This window comes from Rhinoraja longicauda, chromosome 32 (assembly GCF_053455715.1).
Source record: "Rhinoraja longicauda isolate Sanriku21f chromosome 32, sRhiLon1.1, whole genome shotgun sequence".
NCBI classification, from domain to species: Eukaryota; Metazoa; Chordata; class Chondrichthyes; order Rajiformes; family Arhynchobatidae; genus Rhinoraja; species Rhinoraja longicauda.
The window spans coordinates 6479620-6492424 of NC_135984.1; the positions used below are offsets into that span (position 1 = coordinate 6479620).

A 12805-nucleotide genomic window follows, 5' to 3' on the forward strand; every position below is an offset into this window, starting at 1 on the left:
CTCCTCCTGGTGGCTGGCTCGAAGGGCCGAATGGCCTACTCCTGCACCTCTTGTCTATTGTCTATTGTCCTCCGGCACTCCCTTGGCTCCCCTGCTACTTGACCAGGGTCTCACCCACACTCACAGCCACATGTCCTTCCTCAACACATCTTCACCGCCAGGCTGAGGAAGGGTCCCAACTGATTCTTGATTAGTGCGGGTGTCAGGGGTAATAGGGAGGAAGCAGGAGAATGGGGTTGAGAGGGAAAGATGGACCTGTCACGATTGAAGGGCGGAGTAGACTTGATGGGCTGAATGGACTAATTCTGCTCCTACAACGTATGAACTTATGAATAGAACCATCGTCCGTCCATTTCCCTCCACAGATGCTGCCCGACCCATTAGGCTCCTTCAGGACTTTGCGTTTTGCACTTGTGTAACCTGCCTGCTACTTCCTTTAGGGACTAGAACACCTGGACACCTTTCAACTTCTCATTTGCAGAATCTCTTGAATTTCGATAATTATCCACCCTTTCGTTCCTCTTACTGAAGTATGTGGCCTCACATTTCCCCACATTAAACTCCATTTGCCTGTTTTTTTCATTCAGTCACGTAATCTCTTGCACAATCTCAATGCCCTCATCATGACAAGTGTTTCCATTTACTTTGGTGTCGTTAGCAAACTTGGAAACCTTACATTTTGTTCCCTTCCTTCGGTCATTAATATAAATAGTAAACAACTGGATTAAACAAGTTTGTTTTCAGTAGCAGAGAAGGTGGAGGAGGAACGACTAGAATAAAAGGAATATAATATAATAATAATAATATATAGGGTGGGGGAGGATCCAAATGGATTCACAAGGAACTGCAGATGCAGGAATCTTGAGCAACACACAAAGTGCTGGAGGAACTCACCAGGTCAGGCATCATCTATGGAGGCAAAGGATAAGCGACGTTTGAGAGCAGATTCAGTGGAGACGGAGAGATTGGGAGAAACTGCATATATCCAGTAAACTGATTGGAGATGACGATATCAAAATTGGAAATAGACACAAAAAGCTAGAGTAACTCAGCGGGACAGGCAGCATCTCTGGAGAAAAGGAATGGGTGACGTTTCGGGTTGAGACCCTTCTTCAGATTCTGTCTCGACACCGAAACGTCACGCATTCCTTCTCTCCAGAGATGCTGCTTGTCCTGCTGAGTTACTCCAGCTTTTTGTGTCTATCTTCGGTTTGAAACAGCATCCTTCCAACACATATCAAAATTGGGTTGCATTGATTAAAATGGACAACAGTTCCCAGCATAACTCTAAGTCCTGGAGGAGCTCTACAGGTCAGGCAGCATCTGTGTAGGGTCTGGACAGATGGCGTTTCAGGTCGGGACCCTTTATCGACTGTAACGAATGATTCTAATGATGCAAAGCAAAGTGATTATGTTAGCACTGAAACTCTGAGCATAATGTGGCCATTTGTAAAGTGTTTCACTGCCCCACCCACCAATGTTCTCAGGTGCATGTCAGCCTGCAGCAATATATACAAGGACACCCCTCTCCCTTTGAATGTCAGCATTTCTCAATAAGTCATTATTTTAAAAGTATTCAAGACGTGCGTTATCTGGCTGAACAGAGCAACCCCCACATTTTCCCTCAACCTACTCCGTCAGCCATGTTATTGCTTAGTATCTCTGACTGCCTATGTCACCTTGAAGCCACGTTGAGCCCCATTATTGCTCATGTTCCCACCGACTTTCATGCCATCTGGCAGCACAGTGGTGCAGCGGTAGAGGTGCTGGGGGTAGAGGTAGAGGTAGAGGTAGCGGTAGAGGTAGCGGTGGTGCACCGGTAGAGGTGCTGCCTCACAGCGCCATGGACCCGGGTTCCATCCTGACTGTTTGGAGTTTGTACGTTCTCCCCGTGACCTGCGTGGGTTTTCTCCGGGTGCTTCAGTTTCCTCCCACGCTCCAAAGACGTGCGGGTGAAAGCTGTTAAATTTAAATATTTCGTTTCAAAAGTTGTGCAGGAATTTATTTATTTATTGGGAGTCTGAAACCTTCTCATCACTACTTCCCTTTTCACATTTACATAATCTTACATTTCCATCATGCCTGGTTTCTTAGGGACGTGACTATCACCGGAAAGCAGAACTACCTGTATTATACTTATGTCCTCATGCTCCAACAATGTTCACCTTCCTCCAACATGAGACCTCACTGAAAACCTCAATGGTTCAATGGTTCTTGAACCATGTTCTTGCCATAGAGGGAGTACAGAGAAGGTTCACCAGATTGATCCCTGGGATGGCAGGACTTTCATATGAAGAAAGACTGGATAGACTCGGCTTGTACTCGCTGGAATTTAGAAGATTGAGGGGGGATCTTATAGAAACGTACAAAATTCTTAAGGGGTTGGACAGGCTAGATGCAGGAAGATTGTTCCCGATGTTGGGGAAGTCCAGAACAAGGGGTCACAGTTTAAGGATAAGGGGGAAGTCTTTTAGGACCGAGCTGAGAACGTTTTTTTTCACACGGAGAGTGGTGAATCTGTGGAATTCTCTGCCACAGAAGGTAGTTGAGGCCAGTTCATTGGCTATATTTAAGAGGGAGTTAGATGTGGCCCTTGTGGCTAAAGGGATCAGGGGGTATGGAGAGAAGGCAGGTACGGGATACTGAGTTGGATGATCAGCCATGATCATATTGAATGGCAGTGCAGGCTCGAAGGGCCGAATGGCCTACTCCTGCACCTATTTTCTATGTTTCTATGTATTCACGAGAGAGTTAGATATGGCTCTTAGGGCTAGCGGAATCAGGGGATATGGGGGAGAAAGCAGGAATGCTGCTTTTTGGATGATCAACCATGATCATATTGAGTGGCGGTGCTGGCTCGAAGGGCCGAACGGTCTACTCCTGCACCTACTTTCTATGTTTCTTTATTGTCACCAATGCGCAGCACAGTCAAGTTCTCTTGCACGAAGCCACAGATGCACAGTTGCTATATTTTGGTGCCGTTTACAAAGAGAAAGAAGTCCAAGGTCCACATGTTGGAAGCCCAGGTAAGCCCCACAACCCCACAGTCTGATGAAAGTTCAGACACACCACATCTTATACAATACAATACAATACCATACAATATATCTTTATTGTCATTGTACAGGAGTACAACGAGATTGGGAATGCGCCTGCCATACGATGCAATAAATTAATTAGCTAGTCAGTTTTAATTTAAACAACCCAATGAAACAAATTAGAACAGTTTTAAAACAGAATAAAGTGCAAGTAGGTCTGTGCCGGTTCACTGTGCGTTGTGACCATCCGGCCCAGCAGGACCGGTTCATAGCAGCTATGGCCCTGGGGATGAAGCTGTTCCTGAGTCTGGAGGTGCGGGCGTAGAAGGCCTTGTATCGCCTGCCCGATGGAAGGAGTTCGAACAGACTGTTGCAGGGTTGTGAAGAGTCTTTGTGGATGCTGGTGGCTTTTCTGAGGCATCGTGTGTTGTAGATGCCCTCCAAGGCTGGTAGCTGTGTTCCGATGGTCCTCTGAGCTCTATGGACTACCCGCTGAAAAGTTTTCCTCTCTGCCTCCGTGCAGCTGAGGTACCACACAGGGATGCCATGTGTCAGGATGCTCTCTATGGTGTTGCGGTAGAAGGTCGTCAGCAGCTGTTGAGGTAGACCAGACTTTTTCAGTGTTCTTAGGTAGAACAGTCGTTGCTGTGCCTTCTTGACCAGCGCAGCAGTGTTATTGGACCATGTTAGGTCCTCCGAAATGTGAGTGCCCAGAAACTTGAAGCTGGACACTCTCTCCACACTGTCCCCGTTGATAAAGGTCGGGGCGTATTCCCCGTTGTGTGACCTACGGAAGTTGATGATCAGCTCCTTGGTCTAGGTGGTATTTAGGGACAGGTCCCCCTAATCAATAAAAGGTGCATCCTCAAAGTGCACCAGTGAATTGGTCAAGTGTGAGCTCTCTTTCATCCATCCAAGATGATTCCGCTCAATCATATTATTTTCAAAGTCGACACAAAATGCTGGAGTAACTCAGTGGGACAGGGAGCATCTTCAGTCTGAAGAAGGGTCTCGACCCGAAACGTCACCCCATTCCTTCTCTCCAGAGATGCTGCCTGTCCCACTGAGTTACTCCAGCATTTTGTGTCTATCTACCTTCGATTTCAACCAGCATCTGCAGTTCTTTCCTACACACTTACGTTCCAAGTATCTTTGACAATAAACAATAGACAATAGACAATAGGTGCAGGAGTAGGCCATTCAGCCCTTCGAGCCAGCACCGCCATTCAATGTGATCATGGCTGATCACTCTCAATCAGTACCCCGTTCCTGCCTTCTCCCCATACCCCCTCACTCCGCTATCCTTAAGAGCTCTATCCAGCTCTCTCTTGAAAGCATCCAACGAACTGGCCTCCACTGCCTTCTGAGGCAGAGAATTCCACTCTCTGACTGAAAAAGTTCTTCCTCATCTCCGTTCTAAATGGCCTACCCCTTATTCTTAAACTGTGGCCCCTTGTTCTGGATTCTTAAACTGTGGCCCCTTGTTCTGGATACCATGTCCTGGAGGAATAAACTAGTATGAGGGTCCAACATTAATTCAGTAAACGAACTTATTGCGTGTGCGTTTATGGGAAGAGACAATCTCTCCAAAAGAACTAGATGTACTGACTCCTGCAGCATTAACCACCACTGTGGACACCTTCACTGAACTGTCATGTTACATGTTGATTGAAGACTCGTACTGTGATGTTACACCCCACCTTTGCAACTTGTCAAATTCCTTAACCTTTCCAGCATTTGTTTCAGAATTATGTTTGTGCAAGACTTTGCTTTGAATCAAACTTTTGGTGACTGAAACTAGAATCTGAAACTGGAATTTCTGGTGTGGAGTGCAATAGACTCGATAAAAGTGAATGTTTGTCATTCCTGTTTGTTATATCCCATCCCCCCCCCCTCCCATCTCTCACCGTCACAAGTATTCAAAGGGAGTCATCGGCCTCATTCTTTCCTCTTGTCAGGCCACGTCAGACTGGACAGAGCAGTTAGTCTGGTTATGGGGGTAATTAGCAACCCCCAACATCAACTCCCTGGCATTTGCCTCCCATTTTAACCATCAGTTATGTAAGCTCCATGAAGCCGGAGGTGAAGCAATAATGGGATGCTCCCTGTACCTGGTGTCCTGTTTCCCAAAACCAAACGACTTAACGTCAAGTCACGTCAGGTGTTGATCATGCGGGTATCATGTGAACACAGTTTGCGCTGTTCAGAACAGAAACGTCTTCAGTATTTGAATAGCAAGGTCGAAGGCTGCTGAAAGGTTGAAGCCAATTACTCTAGCCTTCATGCTCAGGACTTTCCAATCCTGCTAATGGTCAAGGAGTAAACAGACGAAGCATTCATTATCACCACCCGTCCTTGATTAAAAAGCGTTCTTAGAAAAAGGCAATAAATTCAATTTCGGAAGAGTGCCCAGCAGAGGTCTTGTTTAGTACGGGTGCCAGGGCTGGGGAATAGGGCTAGGAGGGAGAGACAGATCCGCCATGATTGAATAGCGGAGTAGACTCGATGGGCCAAATGGCCTAATTCTGCTCCTTTCACTTATGAAGGTCAATGTTACTGGGAGTCAGTGGGACTGGCAGCATCTCTGGGGAGAAGGAATGGCACCTTGTACCCAGTCTTTGTTTCTCACTGCTCGCAAACCTGCACTGTTGAACTTCATGTCTTTCCCCCCCAACCCCACTTAATCAGTCTGATGAAGGGTCTGGACCCGAAACATCACCTATCCATGTTCTCCAGAGAAACTATCTGCCCCGCTGGATTACTCAAGCTTTTTGTGTGTGTTTTTGGAAATATATGCAGGATGACTGAGGATTGTCTAAGACTGCTCCTTTCTTTGATTAAAGCCGCTGATTTCACAGGATTATTTTACTTTAGTCATTCCACGCAGTTGGCACAGGAGCGGCACGGTGGCACAGCGGTAGAGTTGCTGCCTTGTAGCACCAGGGTCCCGGGTTCGCTCCTGACTACGGGTGCTGTCCGCACGCAGTCTGTACATTCTCCCTATATTTCACTCTACCTTAATTGTACACGTGACAATAAACAGACCAGTGAAACCTTTGGCCGCCCGCGTGGGTTTTCTCTGGGTGCTCCAGTTTCCTCCTTCCACACTCCAAAGACGTGCAAGTTTATAGGCTAATTGGCTTCTGTAAATAGTCCCTCCTGTGTAGGATGGAACAAGTTTACGGGGCAATGGCTGGTCGGTGCAGACTCAGTGGGCTGAAGTACCTGTTTTTACACCGTATCTCTAAACGAAGCTAAACTAAACTAAGCTAAACAACCGATTCAGACTTAGCTAAGACAAATTGAGCTTCCTCCTGGTTGAATCTTTGCCTGATATTTTTGCCACATTTGCAGATGTTGCACTGAAGATAAATAAACAAAGCTGTTAGGGCAATGGAGGAAATGACACTAGTTACACAATCACAATGACTAAGCAGGTGGTAGCATAGTTTTCATACTTTCCACTTGGTTGCAACATTCCGTTTTTCAAAGCCGAATTTGTTGTTCTAAATTATCGACTAATAATCAAGTCCACATCAGCCATGACAAACATAGAAACATAGAAACATAGAAAATAGGTGCAGGAGTAGGCCATTCAGCCCTTCGACCCTTCACCGCCATTCAATATGATCATGGCTGATCATCCAACTCAGTATCCCATACCTGCCTTCTCTCCATACCCCCTGATCCCTTTAGCCACAAGGGCCACATCTAACTCCCTCTTAAATATAGCCAATGAACTGGCCTCAACTACCTTCTGTGGCAGAGAATTCCACAGATTCACCACTCTCCGTGTGAAAAAAAACGTTCTCAGCTCGGTCCTAAAAGACTTCCCCCTTATCCTTAAACTGTGACCCCTTGTTCTGGACTTCCCCAACATCGGGAACAATCTTCCTGCATCTAGCCTGTCCAACCCCTTAAGAATTTTGTAAGTTTCTATAAGATCCCCCCTCAATCTTCTAAATTCCAGCGAGTACAAGCCGAGTCTATCCAGTCTTTCTTCATATGAAAGTCCTGCCATCCCAGGAATCAATCTGGTGAACCTTCTCTGTACTCCCTCTGAACTCAGATTATATTTGTTCCACCATCATCTCCGCAGCACGTTCCAGATATCAACTACACCCTGTTATGGAGTCATTGACAGAGTGATACAGTGTGAAAACAGGCCCTTCTGCCCAACTTGTCCACACCGGCCATCATGTCCAGCTACACTAGTCCCACCTGCCCGCATTTAGTCCATATCCCTCCAAACCTGTCCTATCTATGAACCAGTTGAACTGTTTCTTAAACTTTGGGACAGTCTTTGACACAACTACCTCCTCTGACAGCTTGTTCCATACATCCCCAACCCTTTGCATGAAAAAGTTACCCCTCAGATTCCTATTAAATCTTTTCCCCTTCACCTTAACCTTACACACCTCCTGTGTGCAAACAAAAAAATCAATTTTAAAGCTCCTTCCTCTCCCCTTAAACCTGACCCCTCCGGTTTTTGATATCCTGAGCATCTACTTTATCGATGCCTTGTATATATATTTATCCCTATCAGCTCACCCTCAGCCTCCAGATGAAACAAGCCTAGCCTGCACTCAGTATAGGAAAGAACTGCAGATGCTGGCTTAAATCAAAGATGGACGAAAAATGCTGGAGTAACTCAGTGGGACAGGCAGCATCTCCGCAGAGAAGGAATGGGTAACGTTTTGGGTCGAGACCCTTCATCAGTCTGAAGAAGGCTCTCGACTCGAAACATCACCCATTCCTTCCCTCCAGGAATGCTGCCTGTCCCACTGAGTTACTCCAGCATTTTGTGTCTATCTACCTTCGATCACACATCTCCTTTGAAGTTTGCTCCTCTCATGGTAAAGCAGTGCCCTCTCATCTTTAATATAAAGGAACTTCCTTTAGGAAGGAGATGAGAATTTCTTTAGTCGGAGGGCGGTGAATCGTGGAATTGTTTGCCACAGAAGACTGTGGAGGCTGTCAATGGATATTTTTAAGGCATAGATAGATTCTTGATTAGTACGGTTGTCAAGGGTTATGGGGAAAAGGCAGGGTAATGGGGTTAAGAGGTAGAGGTAGATCAACCATGATTGAAGGGGTCGCAGTTTAAGGATAAGGGGGAAGTCTTTTAGGTCCGAGATGAGAACGTTTTTCTTCACACAGAGAGTGGTGAATCTGTGGAATTCTCTGCCACAGAAGGTAGTTGAGGCCGGTTCATTGGCTATATTTAAGAGGGAGTTGGATTGTGGCCCTTGTGGCTAAAGGGATCAGGGGGTATGGAGAGAAGGCAGGTATGGGATACTGAGTTGGATGATCAGCCATGATCATATTGAATGGCGGTGCAGGCTCGAAGGGCCGAATGGTCTACTCCTGCACCTATTTTCTATGTTTCTATGTTTCTATGAATGACTCTATGACTGTACAAACCGGCACGTCTTTGGGATGCGGGAGGAAATTTGGAGCACCCGGAAGAAATCCATGCGGTCATAGGGAGTGCGTGCAAACTCCACACAGACAGTATTCAAGGTCACAATCAAACCCGGATCTCTGGTGCAGGGCGGAAGCATCTCTACCAGCTGCGTCACCCTGCCGCCCAGTTTTTACCTATGTTTTTTAAACGGAAAGTCAATAATAAAAAAAGTCAACAACAATATTGATGGCTATAATTTTCTACTTAGCTTTAAGATGACAGGTAACTACAGAATTACACATTTGCAATGAGAGTACACATTAGTTGTCAGGACACTTGCGAATGCTCTCGCAATTTGATGGGACAAACTAATTCAACAGGCCAGTCGAGATGCTTCTAAGAGTCAAACTCATCCAAACTATGCCTCCTTTGTTACTATGTTGACTTAAGTCTCCCTGGATACACAAACAGCAGAATATTATATAATTAGATAAACCATGCTTTGAGTAGCAGCGATATAGAAACATAGAAAATAGGTGCAGGAGGAGGCCATTTGGCCCTTTGAGCCAGCCATTCATTGTAATCCTGGCTGATCATCCACAATTAGTAACCTGTGCATGCCTTCTCCCCATATCCCTTGATTCCGCTAGCCCCTAGACTCTCTTCTAACTCTCTTTTAAAGTCATCCAGTGAATTGGCCTCCACTGCCTTCTGTGGCAGGGAATTCCACAAATTCACAACTCTCTGGGTGAAAAAGTTTTTTCTCACCTCAGTTTAAAATGGCCTCCCCTTTATTCATAGACTGTGGCCCCTGGTTCTGGACTCCCCCGACATTGGGAACATATGTTTTGAACTATACATTCACGCAGAGATCGGCCGCTTAATGCCTTTCTTGATCTCATCCTGGAGGTTTCAGCGAGGGCCAATTCACATGCACATTCTTCTATTGACCTCAATGATCCCAATCGGGAAGCCCCAACACCCGACGACTGGCTTCAATGGACAGTGTTTAACCACTCTGAACATGAAGGGCACAAGATGGCGGTGCAGCGTGCAGCGTGCAGCGTAGGTTTACTAGGTTAATTCCCGGAATGGCGGGACTGTCATATGTTGAAAGACTGGAGCGACTAGGCTTGTATACACTGGAATTTAGAAGGATGAGAGGGGATCTTATCGAAACGTATAAGATTATTAAGGGGTTGGACACGTTAGAGGCAGGAAACATGTTCCCAATGTTGGGGGAGTCCAGAACCAGGGGCCACAGTTTAAGAATAAGGGGTAGGCCATTTAGAACAGAGATGAGGAAAAACTTTTTCAGTCAGAGAGTTGTGAATCTGTGGAATTCTCTGCCTCAGAGGGCAGTGGAGGCTAATTCTCTGAATACATTCAAGAGAGAGCTAGATAGAGCTCTTAAGGATAGCGGCGTCAGGGGGTATGGGGAGAAAGCAGGAACAGGGTACTGATTGAGAATGATCAGCCATGATCACATTGAATGGTGGTGCTGGCTCGAAGGGCCGAATGGCCTACTCCTGCACCTATTGTCTATTGTCTATTGAAACGTGGCGACTCTATCATACTGCCTAGGAGTAATATTCTTAAACTCTTGCAAAAGGTTGCTGAACACTCGCTGAACCTGGTGGGAACATATCACATTGTCTGCCGTCCATTCCTTACAGGATGTGGACCATGTGCAGGCTGAGGTAACTAGTTTAACTTCACAACATGTTCGGCACGGACATTATGGGCTGAATGGCCTCTTCCTGTGCTGTACTGGTCTGAAGAAGGGTCTCGACCCGAAACGTCACCTATTCCTTTTCTCCAGACCCGCTGAGTTACTCCAGCTTTTTGTGTCTATCTTCGGTTTAAACCAGCATCTGCAGCTCCTTCCTACACATAATGTCCTGTCCCATGCAGCACAAAGGATAAAGAGGGAAGCAAAGTATTGCAGAAACATTTTCATTAATGTCAGGTATAATCACGTTCTGATTTTCCAAATCCCAGTGGAAAACTGGGATAACTTGTTAATGCTTTGCAGATCGGTTAATTTAAAATTTTGTTCTCAGCCCAAACTCCCATTTTTCAGAGAATAATCCTTGTGGGAGAGGGAAGTTCGTAATAGGGCACAATTCACAGAGGTGTTTAATTCTTGCATGGAAAGAACATTGTTATAAACCAAAGCAATGGATGTGATACCATGGATGATGATGTGCATCGAGCTGCCAGAGGAGGTTGTTGAGTCAGGTACTGTCACGTCATTTAAAAGATATTTGGACAGGTACATGGATAGGAAAGGGTTGGTCGGCCTTGGGTCGAACGCAGACAGGTGGGACTAGTGTAAATGGGGCATCTTGATCGACGTGTGGGCAAGTTGGGTCAAAGGGCCTGTTTCCGTGCTGTACAACTCTATGTATGACTAGGGCTGGTTGGACTGGGAATAACAAGGATGGTTGCTATGGGAGGATGTTCTGGGTAGGAGGATGAGTGTAGGAGAAATTATAGACAACTGAATCTGTGGAAAATGAAGCTTGCACTCCAGGTCAATATACAAAGTGAGTCAGAGCTTAATGACCTGGGTTCCATCTTGACCTCGGGTGCTGTCTTTACGGAGTCTGCACAATCTACCTGTGACCGCGTGGGTTTTCTCCGGGTGCTCCGGTTTCCTCCCACACTCCAAAGAAGTGCAAATTTGTAGGTTGCCCGGCTTCTGTAAATTGCACCTTGTCCCGAGTGTGTCGGGTTGTGCTGAGGGTGATTGCTGGTCGGTGGTCCTCTTTCGCGTTCGTTCCCCATGCTTTGGGGGCAATTTACAGAAGCAAAACTAACCTACAAACGGGCAAACCGGAGCAGCCGGTTGAAATCCACGCGGTCACCGGGGGAGCGTGCAAACTCCACGCGGACAGCGTCCGTGGCCAGGATTGAACCCGGGTCTCCGGCGCTGTGAGGCAGCGGCTCTACCAGCTGCGCCACCGGTGCGGAGAGTTCAAACCACTTGGGCAGCAGTAAGGGAAATACAGTAGATGTACAGTTGGAGAAAGGGAGGTGCAGTCATATATGGAAGAAAACACGTCATTCCAGTTAGCAGAACAAATGTGGGTGTGATAATGCATAGGAGGAACGCAGGGCTAATTACACCTATCTTATAACACAGAGTCAGGCTAGGAAGGTCGATGAATGGAGGGCATTGATGAGTACATTGGACTGTAAAGGGCGTGATTTACACGGGGCTTGGCTTCCTCCATCAAATACCAGTTATTACTGAGCCTAGTTTCTTTCACCTCCTCATTAACTGCAGACCTGTATTCCACCTGTAGGTTTTCTGTGCCTTCTTCCACAAAGGCAGTCAAAGGATATTTGTTCACTTTTACCGTCATTTCCGTATTCCCAAATAGAACTTCTCTTGACTTAGTTTGTAGAAAAGAATTGCAGATGCTGGTTTAAATCGACGATAGACACAAAATGCTGGAGTAACTCAGCGGGTTAGACAGCATCTCTGTAGAAAAGCAGGACAGGCAGCTTTTCTTCTCTGCCCACTCCCCTGACATCAATCTGAAGAAGGGTCTCGACCCAAAACGTCACCCATTACTTCTCTCCAGTGATGCTGCCTGTCCCGCTGAGTTACTCCAGCATTTTGTGTCTATCTTCTGTTGTCTTAGTCTTGTCTTGTGATTTTAACTTTAAGGATGGCTCAGTGGTGCAGCAGGTAGAGCTGCTGCCTCACCAAGCCAGGGACCCTGACTACGGGTGCTGTCTGTGTGGAGTCTGCACGTTCTCCCAGTGAGTTTCGTCCCACATCCAAAAGACGTGCGGGTTTGTAGGTTAATTGGCCTCTGTAAATTGCCCCTAGTATGCAGGGCTTGGATGTGAAATTGGGATAACGTAGAGCTAGTATGAGCAGGTGACCGAGTCAGCGTGGGCTGGTGGGCCTGTTTCCAGAAGGTAGACGCAAAATGCTGGAGGAACTCAGCGGGACAGGCAGCATCTCTGGAGAGAAGGAATGGGTGACGTTTCGGGTCGAGACCTTCCAGTACGTGTTTCTGAAACTAAAACCTTTGCCAATCCTTTTCTTTCACATCTCTGAAGATCCGGGTTTTATCTAAACAATCTATTTATAAGTGTCTCGCTGGACTTCCTTTGGATTCGGTTTTCCACCTTGTTCCTCTTAGAGCGCCCGAAAGAATCATGAAAAGAAGATTTAATCAAAGTTTAATCAAAACATCAACACACTAAAATACTAAAATATTATGACAAATAATATCATTAAATAATAACGAATAATTAGATCGCCTGAAAGGTTCAGGAAAATAAGAATTAATTAAACTTAACAAAAGAAAAATATATTTGAGAATCTATGCTATTAGCT

General features: G+C 46.1%; 1 protein-coding gene across 1 annotated transcript in view; it reads right to left on the reverse strand.

Annotated features, from left to right (window-relative positions):
• The window catches only part of LOC144608635 (uncharacterized), a 32645-nt gene extending 20829 nt beyond the window's left edge, over positions 1-11816 (reverse strand). Inside the window, exon 1 of the mRNA XM_078426609.1 lies at positions 11664-11816. Coding sequence (XP_078282735.1) covers positions 11664-11816 — 153 coding nt within the window. The remainder of the gene's footprint in view (positions 1-11663) is intronic.
• Positions 11817-12805: the final 989 nt, after the last annotated feature.